The 21,057-nt window shown below is 42.0% G+C and overlaps 1 protein-coding gene across 1 annotated transcript in view; it reads left to right on the forward strand.

The window, feature by feature from the left end:
- The first annotated feature begins 4,064 nt into the window (after window positions 1-4,064).
- Window positions 4,065-21,057, forward strand: part of WIPF1 (WAS/WASL interacting protein family member 1) — a 45,917-nt gene continuing 28,924 nt past the window's right edge. Inside the window, exon 1 of the mRNA XM_026852435.1 lies at window positions 4,065-4,133. Within this exon, the coding sequence (XP_026708236.1) occupies window positions 4,076-4,133 (58 nt within the window). The 5' untranslated portion in view covers window positions 4,065-4,075. The remainder of the gene's footprint in view (window positions 4,134-21,057) is intronic.

Raw genomic sequence — 21,057 nt, forward strand, 5'->3', positions numbered from 1 at the left:
GTCATGGAGCAGAATTCTCCTTTCCCATCTTTTTTTGTCTAGCACTTATGCAGGTCATCTGCTAATTATTAGCAGCTGTGAAACTATGGAGTTACATAAGCATAACTAAAAGTCAGTGGAGCCTTGCATCATTCAGCAGATCTGTCCATCACTTATTCACCACAATAACAGATTGGTTTTGTAACTCACTTGACAGGGGCATGAGCAGGCATGGAAAGTTGGGAAATCAGAGCTTTGAGTCACAGAAATCAGATAGGATAATGTGTTATATTATTGTCACCACAACCTGTTGTCCAGTTATACATGTGCATTGCTGTTCTGTGAAGAGAACTGTGTATCGGAGTAATTCCCTGTAACAGCTGAGCCTGCCAGCTGCATAAAGCTGAATTGTCCTGGCAGCTTTGCGTGGAAGATAGCTATGGCTGCTATGCCTGGCTGCAGTGGCAGCAAGACAAGTGTGAGCGCTGGTGAATGTATCCCAAATTGGTCATGCTCAGTGCTATGGCTGAATACAACAAACTGCCTTAAACATTAGGAAAGATGTCTTTACAGTGGGATATGTGTAGAGCTGAGAACTTGGGATTTCTTGGCAAGAGAAATACCCGTAGTGCACGTGAGAGCATGCTGGCACCAACAGCCCAAGGCTGGCAGGTCCGGACTGCCCCCAGGTTCGTAACACTGGCTCAGCATGCTGCAGGATTTGGTGAGCAACATCAGTTTCTTCCCACTGAACCTTGAGGGCATATAAAACAATCTCCTGTAGTTCTGAGTATTAAATCATAAACTATGTAATGAATTTTCTGATCCAGACTGGTTTTTGCTTTCAGATTTTTTTGACTTTTGCTTGTTTAAAAAATCTTCGTAGGCAAGAGAGTCTGTGAAAAGGTGAGTGCAGTGTTACTGAATGTGCAAAATATGATCCTTAAAATACTTGTTCTTGGAAATTAAGAATGTAAAATGAGTTCAGGCAGCTACAGTGTCCCTCCCAGACCAGTCTGTGCACCCAGTGGCTCAGACCTGTGCCTGCCCTGGCCCCTTTTTCAAGAAGTGAAAGAGGAGTTTGCCTGAGCTTCCACTTTTTTTTTTTTCCCAACTCTTTTTTTTTTTCTTTTTTAAAGTAGCGATGTGAACAGTTAACTTTGAGAGCTGCTGCCCTAGATTAGTGTTGTCTCTGCTATTTCTGCTGGGAACAACAGACAGTGCCTCCTTAGCTCACCTCACGAGCAGGCTCTGAAAATGGTGGGACCTTACAGCAGCCCTCAAGTTACCCCCCTGGTCCCCAAGGAAAGATGTAGGTGCTCAGAGGCAGCTTGCAAGCTCCAGCTGCTGAGGTAACACTCCAGAGCTGAAAGAGGGTGGCATGAACCGGGAACCTTCATTTTATGAGTAGCCTAAACAGGATGGCAGCTGGGTTTGTAACTAGCATCAACTAGATAGCTTTTTAATGGAAAAATGATGAAAAATAGTCTGTGTGGAGGAAGGCAAGGGTTGTTTATTCTCCAGCTCACCTCCTACTTGAGGAAATGTTCCTCAGCTAATAATTCAAAGATACTACTTTGAGACTCTCTTGGATCAATTTGGATTGCAGTTTGTCAAACATGGGCAGCATCAGCCATTCAGTACTATGCTCTACATTCCTCTCCAATTGACCCCAACTTATCTGGCCTCCTGTGGCCATCATGTCAGTCACTGCTCTCCTCATGTCCTGATTTACCTAACATTGACTGACCCACTTTGCCTAATGTTATTCCAAAGGTTTTTTTCTGGCATGGAAATGCTAAGTAGAGAATTTTCACTCTTACTTTCACATTTGAAGCTACTGAAAACAGTTTCTAAAGGAAGTATTAAATGTAAAATGTAAAGAGTGCTGCATGTGGTGTATGTTGTAAGTAAACAAACCACGTGCGTATGCACGTAAGTGAGTTTGCATGACTCAATGTATTGATCTCTTTATATGTATCTCTATTTGATCAGATCCTCCTTCTTGTTTTTCATACTGCCATCCATATTGTCTTTGATTAAGACCTCTGGGATAGTGAATGCATTTGACCAATACCCAGAATAAAGTTTTCCTATTACAATGGGATGAAATGAAATATCAGATGGTAGCAATGTGGTGGTAGGGAAGGTATGCAAGTATGACTATTTCAGTTTTAGAAAGAATTCTATTCATCTGAGGCCACAGAGGCAACACCTGCCAGTATATCATCATTTATGTCTGCAGGTTGTATTTTCAAACCACCCCAGACTAATACTACTTTGAAACCGAAAGATACTCCTTAAACGTACAACTTTTCCCATCAGTAGTTCTGGTGGCATCTTGGAACCTGAAACCCTCAAATGGTAGCAGACAGCTGTAAAACTTTGTTTTAAAACTAGGCAGCAAAAAATCACAAGAAAATAATTCTGCCCTGGGCCTTCCTACTGCATTTTCAAATACAGCTGAGGGAGGGTCAGAAAACTTGTTTCATGGCACAACTTACTTTAAATAGGTTATTAATTGAATTGATTAATGTCCCTTGGGTGTAAATGAACAACACATGTTCCTGTCTTGTTTAGTTTTAATGTCAAATAAGATGATGCTTTTCAACGTGAAACATCTTACTCTTCAGAGTTGCTGCATAATTACACTTTGCTTGTCCCCTTAAGATGAACCAGAGCAATATTTATTTCTTCATTTATTGGTTATCCTCTTCCTAGTGGTGCTCTGCAGGATCGGTGTCTCCAAGTTTTATTATAGCTTTTTCTTTTTTTCATTTGTGTGTCCTTAAAAAAAAAAAAATGTACATGCTGACTGAAGTCAAGAGGAAGACAAATTAACTTGAGCTGCTATAGGGAACTAGAAAATTAAGTGTTCCATAACTGACAAACAGCTTGAGATGACTGGACAAGTTCCCTCTTTATTCATCTAAAATGTGCCAGTTGTGTAGCAGAACATCCCTGGTAATGCGAGTGAATTGCAGGGTAAAACCCAGTTGGATGTCATCATGTGCAGTACTTAAATGAGAACACTGAGGGATTTTGTGCTTCCAAGGGAAAGAACTGTCATTGTTGTCTTCTGGTTTGTGTTACTTTTAAAAGTTCCCCAAGAAAATTTCCTCTTAGGAGGAATAATGGAGTTTATAGTTGTTTACAGTGAGTGGTATATGACTGCTCTTTTGCTTAGACTGAAAGCTTTTATTCTTCTCACAAATATGTTTGTTCACTGCTCACTAATCAGTGAGACTGAGGCATTAAAGAAACCATGGTAATGATACCACATGGTATATAATACCACAGCATTTACAACTTCCAAGGCCTCTGCTCCAGGCCATCTGCTGTGAAGTATAGACAGAAGCAAATGAAAATAGAATGGAAAAACCCTGCAAGAAGGGAAAGTTAACAAAAAAAATACACTCTCTCTCTCTCTCTCTCTCTCTCTCTATATATATATTTTTATTTTTTTTTTTTTTTCACCTTCTTCCATTTATATAGAAGTAAGGAATTCTTCCACTGCCATTTCTTAGCTAGGCATGACTTTCTGCCCTAGGAGGTAAGAGCAGACACGCACACACACAGAAGAAATCGCCCTGGGCTAGCAAAAGGGCTGGTGGGTTCAGTCCTGGGTCCAGTCCTGCCCTTGGTGTAAGGTTGCTGTGAAGGATCAGCACTGAGAAGAGACCAGTGGAGCAGGATTGCTCCAGGCAATGTCAGGGCAGTGTTTCCCAGGTCTTCCCTGTGGGCTGTGTACCGTTAGGCTTCTGGAGGTGCTCCCTCTGTTCTCTGGTGGACACAGTTGGTCATTCTTCGAAATTGCCATCCTAAAGGCAGGTTCATGCTTCTGCTCTAAAGCGCTGATGCCCCTGACATCTTTCTTCTAAGGGTCTGGATAGTCACTGTGGTGTGACTGTACCGGGGAGGAAAAAACCCAGACTATCTGCCAGCATATTTGATGCAATAAACTTTATTTCTGTCCAGTGAAATTGTCATAAATTGTAGTCTCACTTCTTTGTATTTAACTCTGGCATATTCAGGTCCTGGTTTCTTCATTTCTCAATGGAGCATGTGACCTCTGGTATTGCTGTCAATTTATGTAATGTGCATCAGTGCAGGATCATGGACCCTGTCACTAAGGAATCCTGTCTGGTATAGGGGTGAGTATAAAATAAGGGATTTTTTTCTTAAAGATATAATTATGTAAATAGACTCAGTCAATCAAAGATCTTCAAAACCAGAATTCCAAAGAGCGATGTGAGGTGCTGGCTTTGGCATTAGAAGTCGAGGGAACAGTGCTTGTCCCATTTAGCAGCAAAAAGCCCAAAGTTAAATATGTCACAAAGTTTACTTAAATCCAAACTATTAAGATCATGAAACCTCAAGTAGGTATAAACAGCCTGTATCACAGCTGGTGTAGCTGAGCCCCTGCTGGCAGCACATAGCGACAGGGAAGCGGGTGAAGAAACACCTTTAGTTTCCCGCAGTGTGTGGGCATGCTTCGAGGCACTGCCGATGAGGGCCGGGGAGTATCAGCTCGCAATTCATCCTCTGTGAGGGACCGTGCTGGGATGTGCTGGCTCTGCTGGGACATGGCCCACAGACCAACTGGAAGCATTGGCTCTACCGAAATGCCTGTGACTAATCATCTTGCCTCCCCCAAGGCCCATGCTGTAGTCTCCCCTCTTACTCAGGGGCAGCTGTAATTTTTCAGGCTGAGCAGGAGGGTTTTGGGAGGCCCCCACTGCTTTCCTCTGCGCTGTTCTCTTAGGTCACTGCCACAGGGGAGCCAGCCATCTTTGCTGAATAGTCTCAGGATTGGACTGTAAGGCATTTCTGCTCTGTTAGCAGCAACTTTTCAGCCAGCCATGCTTCAAAATACATAGAGCTGGGGTTTTCTGTTGCACATAGGTAACACCCTCAGAGCCATAAGCCATATACTTAGCTATTAATTTAATTGTTCTGTTCTCTACTGAGTATCTGGCCTTTTGCTATTGTATAGAAGAAACAAAATGCATGCAAAGTGGGATACAGACAGGTGATTACAAGTTCAATTATATTCTTGTGTGCAACTTCTGCTAATGAGGGAACCTGGTGCCAAGCTTTTTCAATCCAGAATATTATACTACTGCCTCCGCTCTCAATCTCAGCCTGCACATTTGGGGGTTTATCCTGATTGCTAGTTCCCTGGCATGTTATGGGAACTTGCATAGCCAACGCACTGGAAGTCCAGCACCTCTTATTTGTCTAGCTGTGGGAACAACAGGGTGTCCCCATGCCCTTTTGAGGTAGAGGTGTTGCCTTGTGTCCTGTGAGTGCAGTCTCCTGATAACTGACCCTAGTTTCATCAACTGCTGAAACTAGTTTTTATGGTTGGCAATATAGGGCATTTTATTTCTAGATCGGCAGTGTATCTTTAAGCCAGGTGAGCTGTGATTAAGCATTGCTTTCTGTCTGCTTTAGTGTAGTGCAATGAGTTGGTAATCCCAGGTCTACAAGACAAAAGTTCCTGCTCAAAATGGCATTGAATGACTTCCATGCTGAAAGCTGTCACAAAATAGATTGTGAACAAGGACTGAAACTGTTCCATGATGTCTTATGAGTGATTCTTTCAGACCAGGGGCAACACTGGGCATAGTGGTATGAGAAGTCTCGCTTGAATGTGTCCCATGTAGCTACCTCTTACATGCGAGTGAGATGCAGGATCTCTCAATAGGGCTGAATTTTTCATTGTCTAAGGAAACAGGGACCTTCAGTCTCCAAGGCTGTTATCTGGATGCTTTTCATGAACCCTGAAATTCCCTGTTACTTTTAACTACTGCTCTCTTAATTCATAGTAGTAAACTCTCCTAATTCATAGTAATGGCATAGATAATTAAATGAGAATGTGGCATGCAGTGGATATACATATTCATATAGTGAACCTCCCCTTCTCTTTATTTTTGGGAGAATATTGTTTTCAATAAATATTAATGAAAGAAAAACATATGGTATCATCTTGCACGTGATCTGATCTTGTTCACCTTACTTGGGCATAGTTCAAATCAATATGGGATGGCTGGCACTTGTACCTAAGGAAGGAATAAAAGATCTCATCCATTATAGAGCATAGAAGCTGCTTCTATTTTATAATTGCCTAGCAAGTATGCACAGACTTGGATTTGTGGCTATATTTGGCATCCAGATATTTCTGATGTGGGATATACCACCCATGGGAAGAATGCAAGAAATGGAGTAAAGTTCCCACTGATTGGGACTTATTTTCCCTTAAAAAAAAAAAAAGAAGTAAAAGGGCATTAGCTTTGGATAGGATAAAATGGTGCACAGCTCTTGTCTCCAGTGAAATCATGCCAGTATATACTCCCGTATTGCCCTGCTTGTAGCTAGCTTGCTTTCTGTTTTCTACCTAACCACAGGTTTTCAGTCCTTCCAGTATGAAGATTCAGAATGTAAAAGGCAGATATAAGCAGAACTAACAGCTTGAAACTATATGGCCTGTGTCAGATGAAAAATTGCTCTTGTCAATGAATGTTGGTTTTGTGGCTTTAAAATGTGTGGATGTTGTGGTAGGTCATGATTTCGAAGGTGTAGATTTGTTTAGCTTTGTGTGTACATACATGTATATGTGTGTGTACATATGTACACAAATACTAATGGGAAGTTTGAATATAAAGTATTATTCAGATTTACTTGTTATCTTTTAAAAAAAGTTCATGTTTTCTACTGAAATAACCAAGTATATAAACATTCTCATCAAAGTGTTCATACCTGAAACTTTGAACTTTAAAACTCATCCTGATAGCTAAAGACAAATTGCTCAATAACAAATCCTTTAATATTGCCATCATAGCAATGCTTATTTATTGAAAAAGGTACTTGAAGACTAGGCATGCCATTGGCAAGGTATAATAAACACTGTTCTAGAAAAACAGATAGGCAGATTTTACTGGGCAAAAAGTGTTGAAAATACCCTTTGGAAAGATAGCATACATTGTTTCTTATTTTGGTGGACCTGTTGAGTAATCCCACATTCTTTGATCAGGTCAAAGAGAAACTGTCTTTCAAGTTTATTGTATGAAAAAGCTACAAACTAAGAAATTAGGGTGAAATTAAGTATTGTAAGCAACGACCAGCACCATTCCTTTTAATAAAACTTCCTTTTTGGTTCCTGAGAACATATTAAGGTTATTAGACGTATCTGTAATGATATGAAGGTACTTCCACTGAGTTCTCCTTTTAGAAATGTACCTTATATATATCATAATACATGTGCAGTGCAAACTTTTCTTTGGGAGTCTATTAATGTCTATATTATTGGGGCAGGGAAGACAAGTAATTTTCTGAGAGCAGGATTTGTAAGTTCAGCAGTTTTCACTCAGGTCAAGAAATACGTAGGTGTTTCTAGGCATACTACATTTTTCTTAGTAATGGCTTTTATTTATGTGGCTGTCCTCTGAAAGGGTAACCTGTGGCAAAAACCTAGGGTGATAGCTGAAAAAGTAATGTCTCATATGCATGTAGTTGTGCAAAGGGTTTTGTTCCAGAGTGTGTTGGTTTGGGTTTGGGGTTTCTTTCCTGGTTTCAGACAGGACTGGAGCAGTTTGAAACACTTAATCTTACACATGCACTTGACTACAGAGGAGGAGTTTGCCAGAAAATTTTTGACCATCAGACGATGTTCACATCCTGGATGAAGGATAGGATAGATTCTCTGTTTTATCTGGTGTGATTCTCCCACCCACAAAGAATGTGTTAATATTTAATTGTTCTTGAAGACACATAGTGGGCAACATTAAATATTTACATCTCTCTTCAAAGTCACATGGATGCCACCAGGACACCTAGCTCTACATCACACATGCTCTAATTCACCCCAAACACCCACTGTTTACTAATCTTCAGCCCCCGTCTGTGCCGATAATGAGCAAGAGGAAATGGAAACAGCAGGGATTATATGCTACTGAGAAGTCCCAGTTTCCATGCCTGGTTGTAATTCTTTCAACAAACTCTTGCCGACTGTGCTCCTGCTTTGAAGTTTGAACACCTCTGTATTAGTGCTTGGCTCTGTTGATTTGGCAAACAGATTTGGGGGGTGGTGGTGTTTTTTGTACTTGCATATTAGCAGCTCCACGCGATGGCTTACTCTTGCACTTGCATGTGTTGTGCCTGCTCAAGGTCTGGAGCAGCACAGGTTGTTTTGCCGAATCACCGAGATGTTAATTACTCATATTTGCTGGTGACAGGTACCAGATAGAAAACACTCCCCACCATATCCACTACTCTGTGTGTGTGTATCATCTTAGCCATGTCAGTGAAGAGGGTGAGCTTCCATATAAGGAATAAATGTGGCCTGTTTTTATAAGGCAAGTGGTATGTGTGGGTTTTGAATGCTGGGACTCAGCATGCTTCATTAGCCTGGATCACCATGTCCAGTATACTCAGATTTGTGGATGCAGGGTAATGCATGCTTCTAATCTAAGCCAAAAAACCTCAGAGCCTGTGACTGCCTTTTTATCCCCACAGCAAAGGACAGCAAATTATTTGTGTAAATAGCTTTGTCTGTTAACATCCCTGTGTAGCTTATCTGTCAGGGCACTATGCAAATTGTTATTGCTGCCAGGGTGGTCCTTTAGCCATGAATGAAATGCTGTTTGATCTTGTGGCAAGTGGGGGGAAGTCAGTTTATGGTCTTAAAAAGAACTTGTGACATCTGCAGCGTTACTAGCACATTTCTCTTATGTACCTAGGTGTACATAAGGAAGAGCTTCAGGTATGCTTTTCCACTTGGAAGATAGAGACAGTTTTGTCTTGTTTATATACAAAGTGAGATACGGCATGAGTTACAAGCAGTTGGCTTATCACATAAGATTACTGCCAAAAATCCTGTTGAGGCTTTAGTCCTCTGGAAGGTGTCAGTCAACAGATTCCTCATCTGTGAGGGATGAAGAAATAAGCAGTTTGTTTACAGAGGACAGAATTTATCAGGCTTTAGATGTTTCCCTTCATGTCCTAATGGTCTGTGGTCAGAGCTGACAGATCCTCTGCTGTCCGTGGTGGCTCGGCAAACCCTGCTGCATGAGAGCACTGTGGACACGGTGAGTCCCCCTCAGTGTCACACAGCTGCCCTTGCTGTCCCTGCAGCGCCTTCTCCGTGGCCCCGCTGAAGAGCACGCTGAGGTGCCACTACACTCTGAACTTGGCTGAAGCAACACCCTGGGAGACTGTTTTCCTTGGGCGTAGCTTAAAAGCAGCTGGGAGACTGCTGCGAATTACCTGCTGGGTGAACAAATTCCTCCTGTCTTGAACAACCCTGAGTATCTGGGGGGATATAAAAGTACATTTGCCCCACCAGCTCGGGCACAGTCCAGTATAGGCGGCTAGATCCTCACACAGCAGTTGACACATTAAAAGTGACTTTGTAAACGTAGTCCCGTCTTAAATAAGAGAGAAATAAATAGGAAATAGGAGAGAAATAAACTGTCTGTTGTGATGGATTTGGGCTGTCTGAAAGCCCCTGGGTGAGCAGCTGGGGGGAGGACAAAGAGGCAGTGTGCTGAGAGCAAACATGGCCACTTCCTGAACTCTTCAACTTCCCCTCAGTGCCTCTGAAGCTCGGGGTCCAGCGTATCGCATCTCTGCACGCTTACCGAGGGGAAAAGGCTTAAGCTGCATGTGTCTCGAAGTGCTCTCAAGTGTCTTCCAGTGTAAATAATACCTTGGCCATTCGGCCCAAAACTTGAAATAAGGGCAGAGCAGGTGCATCAGCAGACATGTGTTTGCACATGCACTCCTGCGGCAACTGCAGGAGCTCAGACATGCATGCACAAGTAGGCGTGTATGTGCCCAGACAGTCTGATGCAAAAGCATCCATTTTGTGGAGTAGCCTTTTCAGCCACTCATGTATTTCCTTTTGTGTGGGTATCCTCCGTATGTTTATACATAAAATATATACATCTCTTATTAGATGGCTGTGATTTGTTCAACACTTAGCTGCTACTCTGTGAAATCCTGTTGTTTGCCACTGCCTCTTTGCCAGAGGTCACTACTCCTTGCATCGCTGTGAGTACGGGGGATCCTTGAAACAATTGACACTCAGTTTCCAGTGGGATCAGTCAGATTTCTTTAACCCACTGATAAAAATTATTAGAGCTAAATTGACTCTTTTGATAGTAGTAAACTAGTGAGTGGTGGTAGGAAGGAAGCCTCGAGGTAGCAGATGGGGAGGTAATCCATGGCTGGTGGTCACCGGGAGGCTGCTCACAGCACTGATGTCTTCATCTAGCACAGTTTAATTTAGAAGATGACATTTTTTTTAGTGGGAACCTCTTAATTGATGTAGGCGTTGCATAGAATGCATCAACCAGTGGGCAAAGAAGCAGCTCCCATTGGTTTGCTCTGGGCCTCTCGCTGTAAACAGTGGGTTTGTGTTACAGCCTGGGTAGCTGCGGTGCCAGCTTCATGCTAGCAGTTGTCCCCTGCTGCCTGAGAGTGAGAAAAACGGAAAAACCTAATCAGCTCTTGAACACTTAGATCAGTTCCTCAGTGTGGCCCGTGGCACATGCTGTGAAACCACTGTGCCAGCACACCTGAGACAGCCATGGGGCACAGTGGGAGGACAGCCATAAACCAGCATCGCTGCTGAAAGCTTTGCATCCCAAATGTGGAGCATTGCTATCTGCTTGTTCACTCTCTTTCTGCCTTCAGGTTCTTCACACCCACACTTAGGTGCAGCTAAATCCAACCAGTGCCCCAGCATAGATGTTTGCAGTCAGTGTCCAAGGGAACCCCTCTGCTGTGTAACCCATTCACCTTCACTCAGTTCTTGCCAGGCGGGTCAGGGCCCCAGGCATTGCCTGTTATTTCAGCTATCACTACATAAAGGGACATTTAATTGAACTCTGCCCCCTCCCTTAGCCTCAATGAAGGGTGCTTAACATGCTCCACAAACATAATCTTCCAGCAGAGCAGTATCTCCTTGCTGACCCAGATAAAACCATTCTGCCTCTCCTCTGACATGGTGGTCTTCAAACTTTATCTGCAGGCTGTGTCAGCATTTCTGGTGTTGGCACCATTTAGGATTAGATTGCCTTTCCAAAATTCATGTGTCTTTAAAAAAAACTTCTGCTAAAGCACCACCTATTATTATCTATTTCTGTAAACATGCTCTTCTAATCCAGGACTTCTGTCCTTTCTTTTGTGACGTGTTCAGGCCTGTTTATTCCATTACTAGATGACAATATGTAGATGCATCCTGCTATAGCTGATAAAAGAACCTCTACTCTTCAGAAGTCAAACTTTTTTTCAAAGGAATCAAACTCCTGTGAAAGCTGTTAGTCATTGAGATGAAAAATATTTCTGAAAATTGCCAATAACCACATCTATTTGAATATATCAATTCATTACCATTCTGAAAATTTGATAAATATCCTTGAAGTTTCCCATGCCTGAAGCATAATTATGTTCTCCACTATTGCATTTGTTTCTTCTTCAAAAGAAGAAGGGGGAACTGAGCATACTGTGACAGAATCACATTCAGCATTTGGTATTAATACAAGGAAAAGTACAAAAAGGCCCATTGAATCATGGAGTGATTCAGAAGGCAATAGAGGCCGTGCAGAAATGTCAGTGGTTCAACATGAGAGCAGAAAACTCTCAAACACGCTGTAAGGGGCAGTTAGTTTCTTCGTCTGGTTTTTAAGAGCAAGCAAAGTGAGCCTAGCAAGGTGCGGTGAGGAAGTGCGGTGTCACATGCCACTCTACAGGAAACGAGATTGAAGCTGCTGGGGAAGTTCAGAATCGGGTGACTTACAACGGATTCAAATAGCACAGGTTAGTTTTTAAAAGTCTCTTTAACTGTCCTACAGGGGTTCTGTGTACATATTTTCACAGATTTTTGGTGGGGGTGGGTAAGAAGTGGTCCATGTGGCACTTGTGTTAGTAGGTAGTGAGCCGCGAGGGCTTTCAGAGCAGGACGGTACGGGGCAGAAATAGGAAGCTCATCTGTGAGTTAGCTTGGTTTGTGAGAAGCTTGGAGCCTGCCTTGCAGTACAGCAGCAGTGTGAAACTCAGTCACGTTAGAAGTGTCAGCTTGTTAAGACTTTCATATAACAAGCAAAAGATCTGGATTTTTAATAGAAGTGTTCGGTGTTAATAAATACCACAAAGTGCTTTTCGAAGCACAGGTTAAAGCTGTTGACTGTAGTGAAAACTTCACTGTGCTTTGGCTGTACCATGTATATAGCTGTTCTGTTTGATTTTACTGGTGTAGTCTCTTGTTAAAGTTTTCATTCATTCCTGGTGATTTCTGTCGAGGAATTCCATCCTGGCTTTTCTTGTGCTGGAGAAATGCACCGTGTCGGGAATGAAACGGCACTAGTTTGGTGCTGATAAACTTGAGAGCTCTCAGAGGGAGGCTGTTTAATGGGATGCACGTTTTGTATTCCTGCGCAAAAATACATTCGTTATTTCTAAATGTTACTAAGCAATTGTGACTGATTAAAAATTTTGAATGTGGTGTTGGAGTGAAAGTTACAAAGGAAATAAACTTCAGGATGATAAAATGTAGAATATAGTAGTAGTGCTGCACAGAATCTGAACTAAAGATGGGGTGCATGTGGTGCTGGGAGAATGGGGGGGCGGGGAGAGGAAGCGAGGGCTGTGCAGCCTGCTCAGGTAGTGAGTGACAGCTGAAGGCCAAGGTGCTCACTCTGGGCAGAGACTCCTGTGCTCACCAGGCAAGGTCACGGCGTGCAAGGCAGAGGGGCTGGCACAGTGGTAGTTGCAGTGATCCAGCACAAAGTGCAGCTGTTGGGGGTGACAGATGCTCTACGAGGGACATGCTAGACATTAAAATCAGATTTGAGTGTCAGGCAAGTATTCCTAAAACTGTCCATACTTCTTCCTAAACCTTTTAAAAAATATTTTCCTGATTCTGTAGAAAGTCTAAGTTTTTTTACTTTTTTTACCCTCCCCATACCACCTGGTGCATTCATCCTGATCTCAGCATAAAAATACCTACATAAAATAAATGTAGCAGCTCAAGAAGGAGCAGACTGCGCAAGCGCGGAAGTCTTCACCTCCTCCTGCCTGGGAAGACAGAATCTGGGTCTGGCTCTGCTGCGGGGTCTAAGCAATTTGGAAATAACAGGGCCCTGTTTCTGGGCAATTAATAGCTTTGTGGCTCTCTCTCTCAGCAGCCTTGCAGAGCTTGCTCTCACATTTTGAGTTTTGGAGTATTACATGCAGAAGGTTCTGGCCTTAGCTAGGCTCCTTCTGTAAAACCAGCAAGTTTTGCAAAGAGTCAAAGTTGTGCCCAAAATCAGCCTTTCTCCTTTATTAGAGTTTATAGCCTTCACCAGAGCACTGTGAAACTCAACCCTGTTTAACTAAGAATGTGATTTAAAACCAATTTAGTAGAATCCCACTGCAGACATTTTCATTTCAGCCTAATCCTGTCTTAGAGTGGCTCATCTCAGATAGATTAGGAGTTGTTTTAAGCTAAGTATAATGGCTTGTAAATAATATATTTAAGCCTCCATGCAGTGGTTTGCACCAGGTATTTGCAATTGAATTCAAAAATAAACTGATATGCTTTCCTAAATAAATAAAGCCTAACATTTTTACTCAGCTACCAGGAGTGAGCACAGGCAACCAGGACTGAAAGAGGAGGGAAAGAGCGGGAGAGGGTATAGGAGAGGGGGAATTTCTGAATGGGCCTGTTCTACCAGCTTACATTATGAAAACCAGGGAATTCTTTCCCTAACAAATTAAAAAGCAAATCTGCAAAAGAGGAAAGGGAATAAAGAGTACAGACTAAACAAAAGGAAATAAATATGGGTTGGATTGAGAGAGAAGGAAACCAAAAAAAGAAAATAGTGAAAAATGGAACCAGATGGGAACAAATTCTATGCTCAGAAAAAAACCCTCCCCTTTTACAGAACTTTAGAAGGAAGAGAGACTGTGTGTATGTGTTTGCACATATTCATAGCATCTGTGGAAGAAAAATTAATTTTTCTGTAATTCAAAAATATTTATTTTGATTTCTTTCCCTGGGGAAGTGTTAGTGTCAAAGTTTGTAAGTTTAAGAGAGCTTAAAAGTTAAATGAAAGCAACTTTATCGTTAATTCTGCAATCAAACAGAATAAACTGCTCAGAATGACACTTTAATGACTGGCCAGTTTTTCTCCTGAAAAGCTGTTCCGCTGCATTGCTCTGTTCACTTTGTGTCCACTGTGCACTTGGATCCATGGCACAGGGTTGTCCTATTCTCTGCAAAGGAAAAAATAGGAGTTAAGATGTGCAACCCCAACTAACGCAAACCTGAACTGCAAAGGCCATCTTCAGAGAGTTTATAGCAGGATCCCCTTGTGGGTTTCATTTCAACACATAGTGTATGCAAAGGTTTCATACCAGAGGGATTGGAGTCTTGAGACTTTGATCTCTTAAATTGAAATAAATCCGTATAGTGCTGAATGGCTACTGTTCTTATATTTTGTTTTAAACCGACTGGATTGTTAAAGATATTTTGTTGTTTCAATATTAAATACATCAGAAGGACAAGGCTATCTTTTGCTGTGACACTATTTGCAGCATGTCTTTATCACATATTGCTGCCCGTTCCCTCCCCCTTCCTTCCCTCCTCCCCACTTCAATGCAAGTTCTGCAAATCATTTCTGTAATTAGCTGTTAAAAGCATCTAGAGGTTGAAGGAGGTCGGTTTGACTTTTGTTCAGTTGATTTGTTTCAGCTTTTGCATGCATTTCTCTAGACTAAACTACAGAGACCTCCTTACTACAATGCTGGCCTGTGAACCTTGTAAGAGGAGCAACTGTAGCAGTGGATAACTCCATTCAGCCTTACCACCACGTCCATCCACACATGTTTTTAGGCTTTTCTGCTTTCATTCCACCACTTATATTGGCTTCTACTATGCTAAGCTGAAGTTGAGAGAATTATCTCAAATTTGAGAACAGATTGGGCCCTTTGGTCTCAGGGACTGATATGGAGAGCACTGTCAGTGTGGTTTTCTGTTTTGATTCCTCTTTAGATGGAGGCGGGCTCCTCTTCACATGCTGCCAGTTTCTCATGCAGAATTTCTCCTTACGCAAGGAAATGCATAATAGATACGTACTCAGGCTCTGTGGTCGCCAAAATTTCAGTTTCACAATTAATAGTTCTTTTTTTTCTTTCTTCCTTGCAGGAATGTGTGTCCTGGGAAATGTTATTGCAGTCTAATTAACTTCAGCAAGTGTATTCTGGACTGAATTTGCCAGGCCCTCTATTCTGGTGACAAGGTACAAAGCCCGCAGGGTTTGCACAGGGAGAGGGATGGGAGTGGGGAGGAGTTTACTGTGTGAGCAGCAGCACAGGGAAACACGTCTCCAGTATGTGTCATCCCTGGCCTGTAACAGTCAGGAGGCATAGAGCCGTCTCAAATCTTGATTTGCCATGTGACAATATAGGAGTCATTCTTCTCTAGGGCAGGATTAATGGCAATGCCAGTTTACTGACATGCTCTGATGTGGCACACCTTTCCTAATGTCAGATTTAGGTGCCTTCGGTTACATCAGATTTTCTGCCAAATCCACAAGCTTTTAACACTTGCAGTGGTGGGGTTTTTTTCATTCCAGTAACATAGGGCTAACAGTGGAAGTACTTAAGATTTCACAACTAGGTCAGGAGACCTAAGGTATGATTTGGCCAGGCTCTGTGAATTAGCAGTTGTCCTGACTTAGAGCAAATAACACTTGAAAACTGCACAGTGAAGGCTGCAATGTTCAGTTTGGTGCTAAATGAACAGAAATAGTATGAAAAAGTCCCCTGAGACACTTAATGAATCAAAAAGAAAAATATAATGGTGAGTTTACTTTTTAATTTTTTTCTCGTTGCAGCAGAGGTACAAGCAGAAAGCATGTGCTGTAGACAGGCTGCAACATGCTGACCTGGAGCTGGTGCAGTCCAGCAGATCAAATCAAATATTATTTCTTATCTCAAATGCACTGTGTTGTAAGCCCTGACAGTGGCTTCTTTGTGATCAGTGGGCCAGCTAGAAACTGATGCTGGGAGAGTCTCAGAGGTGCTTGGGATCTTGGTTCTTTGTAGACATGAACACAAAACCATTCTGGGCTGCTTCTTGATAGGGGCTATTGCAGTTCCATGTGGGATGCTCTGGTGTAGTTTCAGCAGTGTGCTTGCTTTGGGAACCACAGCCTGGAGAAATCTGGGTGCTGGGCTTGGGAGATGTGAGAGGGAAGAATTAGCCCTAAGAACAGACAAATGGCTCCATAACTCATACTAAGCATGATGGACTGCTGCTAGCATGAGGATTGGTGCAAAGCCTAATATTTGGAGAGTTGTTTCACATTAGAGGACCAAAAAACATGGTACTACTCTGTGATCAGTAGCCAAACATGCCTGTTTGAGCGCTGTGGGTTAGAAAGTATAACCTGTTTGAAGGAGGGAAACAGGCAGATAGGAAAAATATGAGTATTTTTTAATTGACATTTATATTTTATTTCAAATTAGTATATTGGATGCTGCAAAAGAACATACAATGCAATACTGAGATAAAAATCATGAATTGTCACCCTCACCCATTTCATATATGATACAGGATTATGTACATCCTACAGCAGTAATGATGAGAGACAGACCAAATACAGCCCATGAGGAAAGACTGGAGAAAATGTGATTGGTTAGCCTAAAGAAGAAAAGATCAAAGAGGCATGTAAACAGTTTTGAAATAGCCATGAAAAGGAATAAATTATTCTGCACATCAGTTGTTAATAGGGTGAGAAATAGCAAATGAAGTCACAGCAAAGGAAGTTTAGATTAGGTACTGGGAAAAGCTTCCTTAGCTGTAAGGCTAACAAAGTAGGTAACTTGAGGGATAGTGCAGAATTTCCATCACTGGAGATTTTTAGGGAGAGAAGAGAAATACCTGCCAGTGATGATGTAATTGTTAGTGACTCAGGGGAAGGACAGATGCCCTCTTCCAGCCCTGCTGTCTATCGTTCTGTATTTCAGTCTCCTTGTTGACAGTGACTTTACATTTTTCTGGTTATTGATGAAAGCTGAATAGTTACTTTAAAGGTAATAAACACTTCCATATGTATGGTACAGTATATCACTCACATCGCTTTTCAGGGAGGGAAGGTGACATGCCGTTCCTGAGTTTCCTGAGGAGATTTTGCTCTTCTAATTTGGGAGTCAAGAAATAAAATGAGTGCATTATACTGTGCACTGTCGGAAAGTATTGAGTTGTTATCAACAGCAGCTGGCAAGGTAAGGACCAAGTCTGCTCCCTGCATAAAAGGGAGTCCTGAAGAGGTCATCTGTGCTGCTTTCTTAGATGAACAGTTGTGGAAAGACAGAAAACTGCTCATTTTTATCATGGATCTCAAAACTCTGGTACTGATGGCAAACTTGAAATTCACCCTGACCATGCAAAACCAGTTTGGTCTGCATTGAACAGCATTCCTTGATAGCAAGTTTTGATGGATCAGGGTTGGCCTGAAGTAGCATTTGACTGTAGAGTTCAGGCTTTGTTCACACTGCAGCCCTGGTGCTGCTGTACCCCTTCTGCGCAGAACTGGGGCTTTTTCTCTGCGTGCTGGCACCACCTGTATCCCAGCCCTCTGTCAGCCAGCCTGCTTACTGGGGCCTTGGCAGATACAGAAAAAAACAATGATCCTTGCACAGTCGTGTTTGAGAACTGCCAGTCATCAAGACAGCAGTTTAAGAGAAAAAGTAGACTTCATGAGAAGAGTAATGTTTTTTGACCTGATAAAACCAATGCAAATCTTCCTTTCAGCTGTGGGTTTGATCCACATACAACAGCTTTCTGAGTCCAGAAAAAAATTTTCTTTTTATCTGAAAGCTTGAAATGGTTCTTAATTCTCCATTTAATTACCAACTCTAGTTTTGAAAGCAGACATGTTAGGAGTCCTAATTTAGTCTGCCATATGCTAAACTTAGTCTTCAAACTTACTTAAAATAAATCCAGTTTAGTTTTGCTCATGCAAGCTGGCCAGTTCAGCCAGTTTGATCAGGGTTTCAGCCATATTTACAGGATTCAGCAGATGTGATGCTAACTTTAGCTAGGGTTTAACAACTGTGACAACCGCTCATTACAAAGAAATTGAAGGGGAAATTGGCTGCCACCCTCCAATACCTGCTGTTTCAGGGCACCTGCACTGAGCACTCCAGTCTGCAGCAACTGATTTTGGTAGATTGACATTAGTAAGGACAAATGTGAACAGTCCTGTGGAGTAAGAGGACTTGCTGATGAATGTTCTAAAGAGGAAATGCAAACATTGAATGATGGTATGTGGCTGCTTTTGGTTTTGTGGGTATGTTTTTTTTAATGGCAGTGGTATGCCATACATACTTTTTTTTTTTAGATTAAACAGCACCAAACTACTACTTTTTATGCAAAAAGCTGCATTTGGAATACCAGCAGGAGCTCAGCTAGACCTGCTGTCTTGCATGGAGACAACCTCCAATACCAGCTGCTCCCTAGACTCCCAATGACCTCCTGCACAGCCTGTGGAGCAGGCTATCTCAGAGCTGCCAACTGACATGAAGGTGCAGTGCTGGCTGGGTACTGCTTCCAGAAACCTGTCGGGAACCGGGAGCCGCTGCCAGCCCTGGAGCAGCTATCTGGGACACCTTGTCTGTCCTCAAGCAATGGCTTGCAGCTCCTGTCAAGCTCAGGCAGGATGTGGATTTGTCCTTCTTAGCATGTTCACCTGCCTATCATGTCTGCTTGGGTATGACCTACACAGTCAGCTAGATGTGACCTCATGTGTGATGTCACTACAGTCCCCTGAGTCCCCTGGTAAACCTGTTCCTCCAGAGCAGGCACCCCCATGACACATTGCCTTTGACTACACTTGCTGCACGGAAGCACATGGAGAACACTTGGAGATACAGATATTTAAAATTAAGATAGCTGAATGGAATTGTTTTATGCCTTGGGCAAACTCTCTTTTAATATGTGTGGACTCACCAGCTGCAGAATTAGAAAGTAGGGTGTGCTGCATGTTTCCTTGGGGTCCAGCCCGAGTTGCTGCAGTAGGCGATGTGGCTGCACTGGTTTTCCTTCTCCGGAAGGCAACGCAGGACATGCCTCCTCTGTGTAGGGGAAGGTTGACTAGTTCTTTTGCTAAGCTGCGGAAGACTTTGCCCTGCCTATTTTTTTGGCAGAATCCATTAATAATCATTCTTTCCAGCTTCTCTTCTTTGCTCGCTAGCTAAGTACTTGCCATGTGCAGCTGTAAAAAGTTATTTCCAAAGAGAAGTAAATTGGAGCAAAAACCTCTGTAATCGGAGACATGGAGGAAAGCAGAAGGGCGTTTTCACTTTGTTGTCCTTGGTTGCTTTTGGGTTGATTTGTGCCATGCTTTAAACTAGTTCCCGCTACAGAACTTTGGGCCCCCTTGCTTGTCGGCATCTGTGTCCTCCCAGTCTTCACTGTAGTGGCACCGACTCGCCTGAGGCCCTCCCGGGACCGGGACCGGGGGGATGATCAAGGCAGTCAGTAAGGGAGCCCTGTGCTGTGTCAGCAGTGCCATGTCAATACACTAGCAAAGCTGTGAAAACACAAGCTTCTAGCAATAGGATTTAGATACCTAAGTTGGAAAATTTCTGTTTGGATATCAAAGTTAATGATCTCAGTTATAGTTTTTCAGGATGTTTTTATTGAAAAGCTTTTCTGATTAAACCTATCGATTTATCAAAACTATTTTTCCCCCTGAGATAAAAGGTGTGAATTCAGCACAATTTAAATTTCAGAAATTAGAAAAATTTTAAATTATCTTTTAAAAGAAATTTAAAATACCTAAAGCAAATGTAGGCTCTGCTGAAATTTGTGTTTCTAAGAATAAATGTTCGGGGTTTTTTAAATTACTGATTAAGACAGAAATCTCTTCATGTCTCAGACTTTGACAGGACATAAAATTAGTTTCCCACTTCTCCATTTTTTTTTTCCCAAAAACACACATTAAGTCCTGTAGTATTTATGCCTCCCCAGGTAGAACAGGGAATCTAAATTCCTCGACTGAGTTAGTCTTTCATGTAACAACAGCATTGCTTTGAGTTTAAAAGAACCACAGACTGATGCAAAACAGAACTTGTACCTTACCATTTATTAGATAATTGTCAAAACAAGTAGAGAAGCGTATTTCATAAATTAAATCTTCCGAAGCTATCTTTACTTATAGGGCTTTCAACTGGACAGTGAAAACCTTAGATTATTAGTATGGACAGCTTAACTGTGTGCCCTTACTGTAGGTGTTTAAATTGGCATCCTCTGCTGCAGATGTGTACTGGGAACTCTGATGCATGTGTGCAAATTTCATAATGCCGGTATCAAGGCTGAGTCTTCAGTTAAAGTGCCAGATGTAAAATCTGGACCCCGTTTTTTAGTGTTCTCACCTATATTTCATAAATGCCAATATTTCATAAGTATCAAGTCCTGCTGCAAAAGTAGACAAAATTCCAAGATGTATGTAAAAATGGCTTTACAAAGCTTTTTTGAGTTGAATTTTTGTTGTAGCTCTAGTACGTGAAATAAAGTGTAACTGTGATTGGTCAATACTCTTATCTCTGCTTAGCTTATAATGGTATAAATATGAAGAATATGAGTATTGCCTGGATTTTACTCTTTGCATTTTGGCAGCTTTTTTATGAATTAATTGAAACATCCCTTAGCTGTACCTTTCTTTTCCAAGTGACTTTTGACATTTTTTTCTTGCCAAAAGGCAGCATTGGAAATACTTAACAGAAAAATTCATCCTTGTATTACTCAGGATTTTTTCCAGATTGGACCAAACGGAAATTGTTGGTGATAGAAACAGTGCCTGAGTACTGCGGGTGATTTGCATACATGCAAACTCAGATGCTGAAGGCTAAGGCATGGTGAGGTATGCAATGTGCTGTGGATTAGATTTTTACTACTTTGCAAAGAGCTGAACTAAATCCAGAGGAAGAAGAATTTCAGGTCTGACCTTCCACCGCTTCAGCCCTCAAATAGCCACTAGTACATCAGTCGGGCTCCTTGCCTGGGGATCTCTTTAAACACCA

The sequence above is a fragment of the Athene cunicularia genome, assembly GCF_003259725.1.
Source record: "Athene cunicularia isolate RWA chromosome 7 unlocalized genomic scaffold, athCun1 chr7_part1, whole genome shotgun sequence".
Taxonomy (NCBI): domain Eukaryota; kingdom Metazoa; phylum Chordata; class Aves; order Strigiformes; family Strigidae; genus Athene; species Athene cunicularia.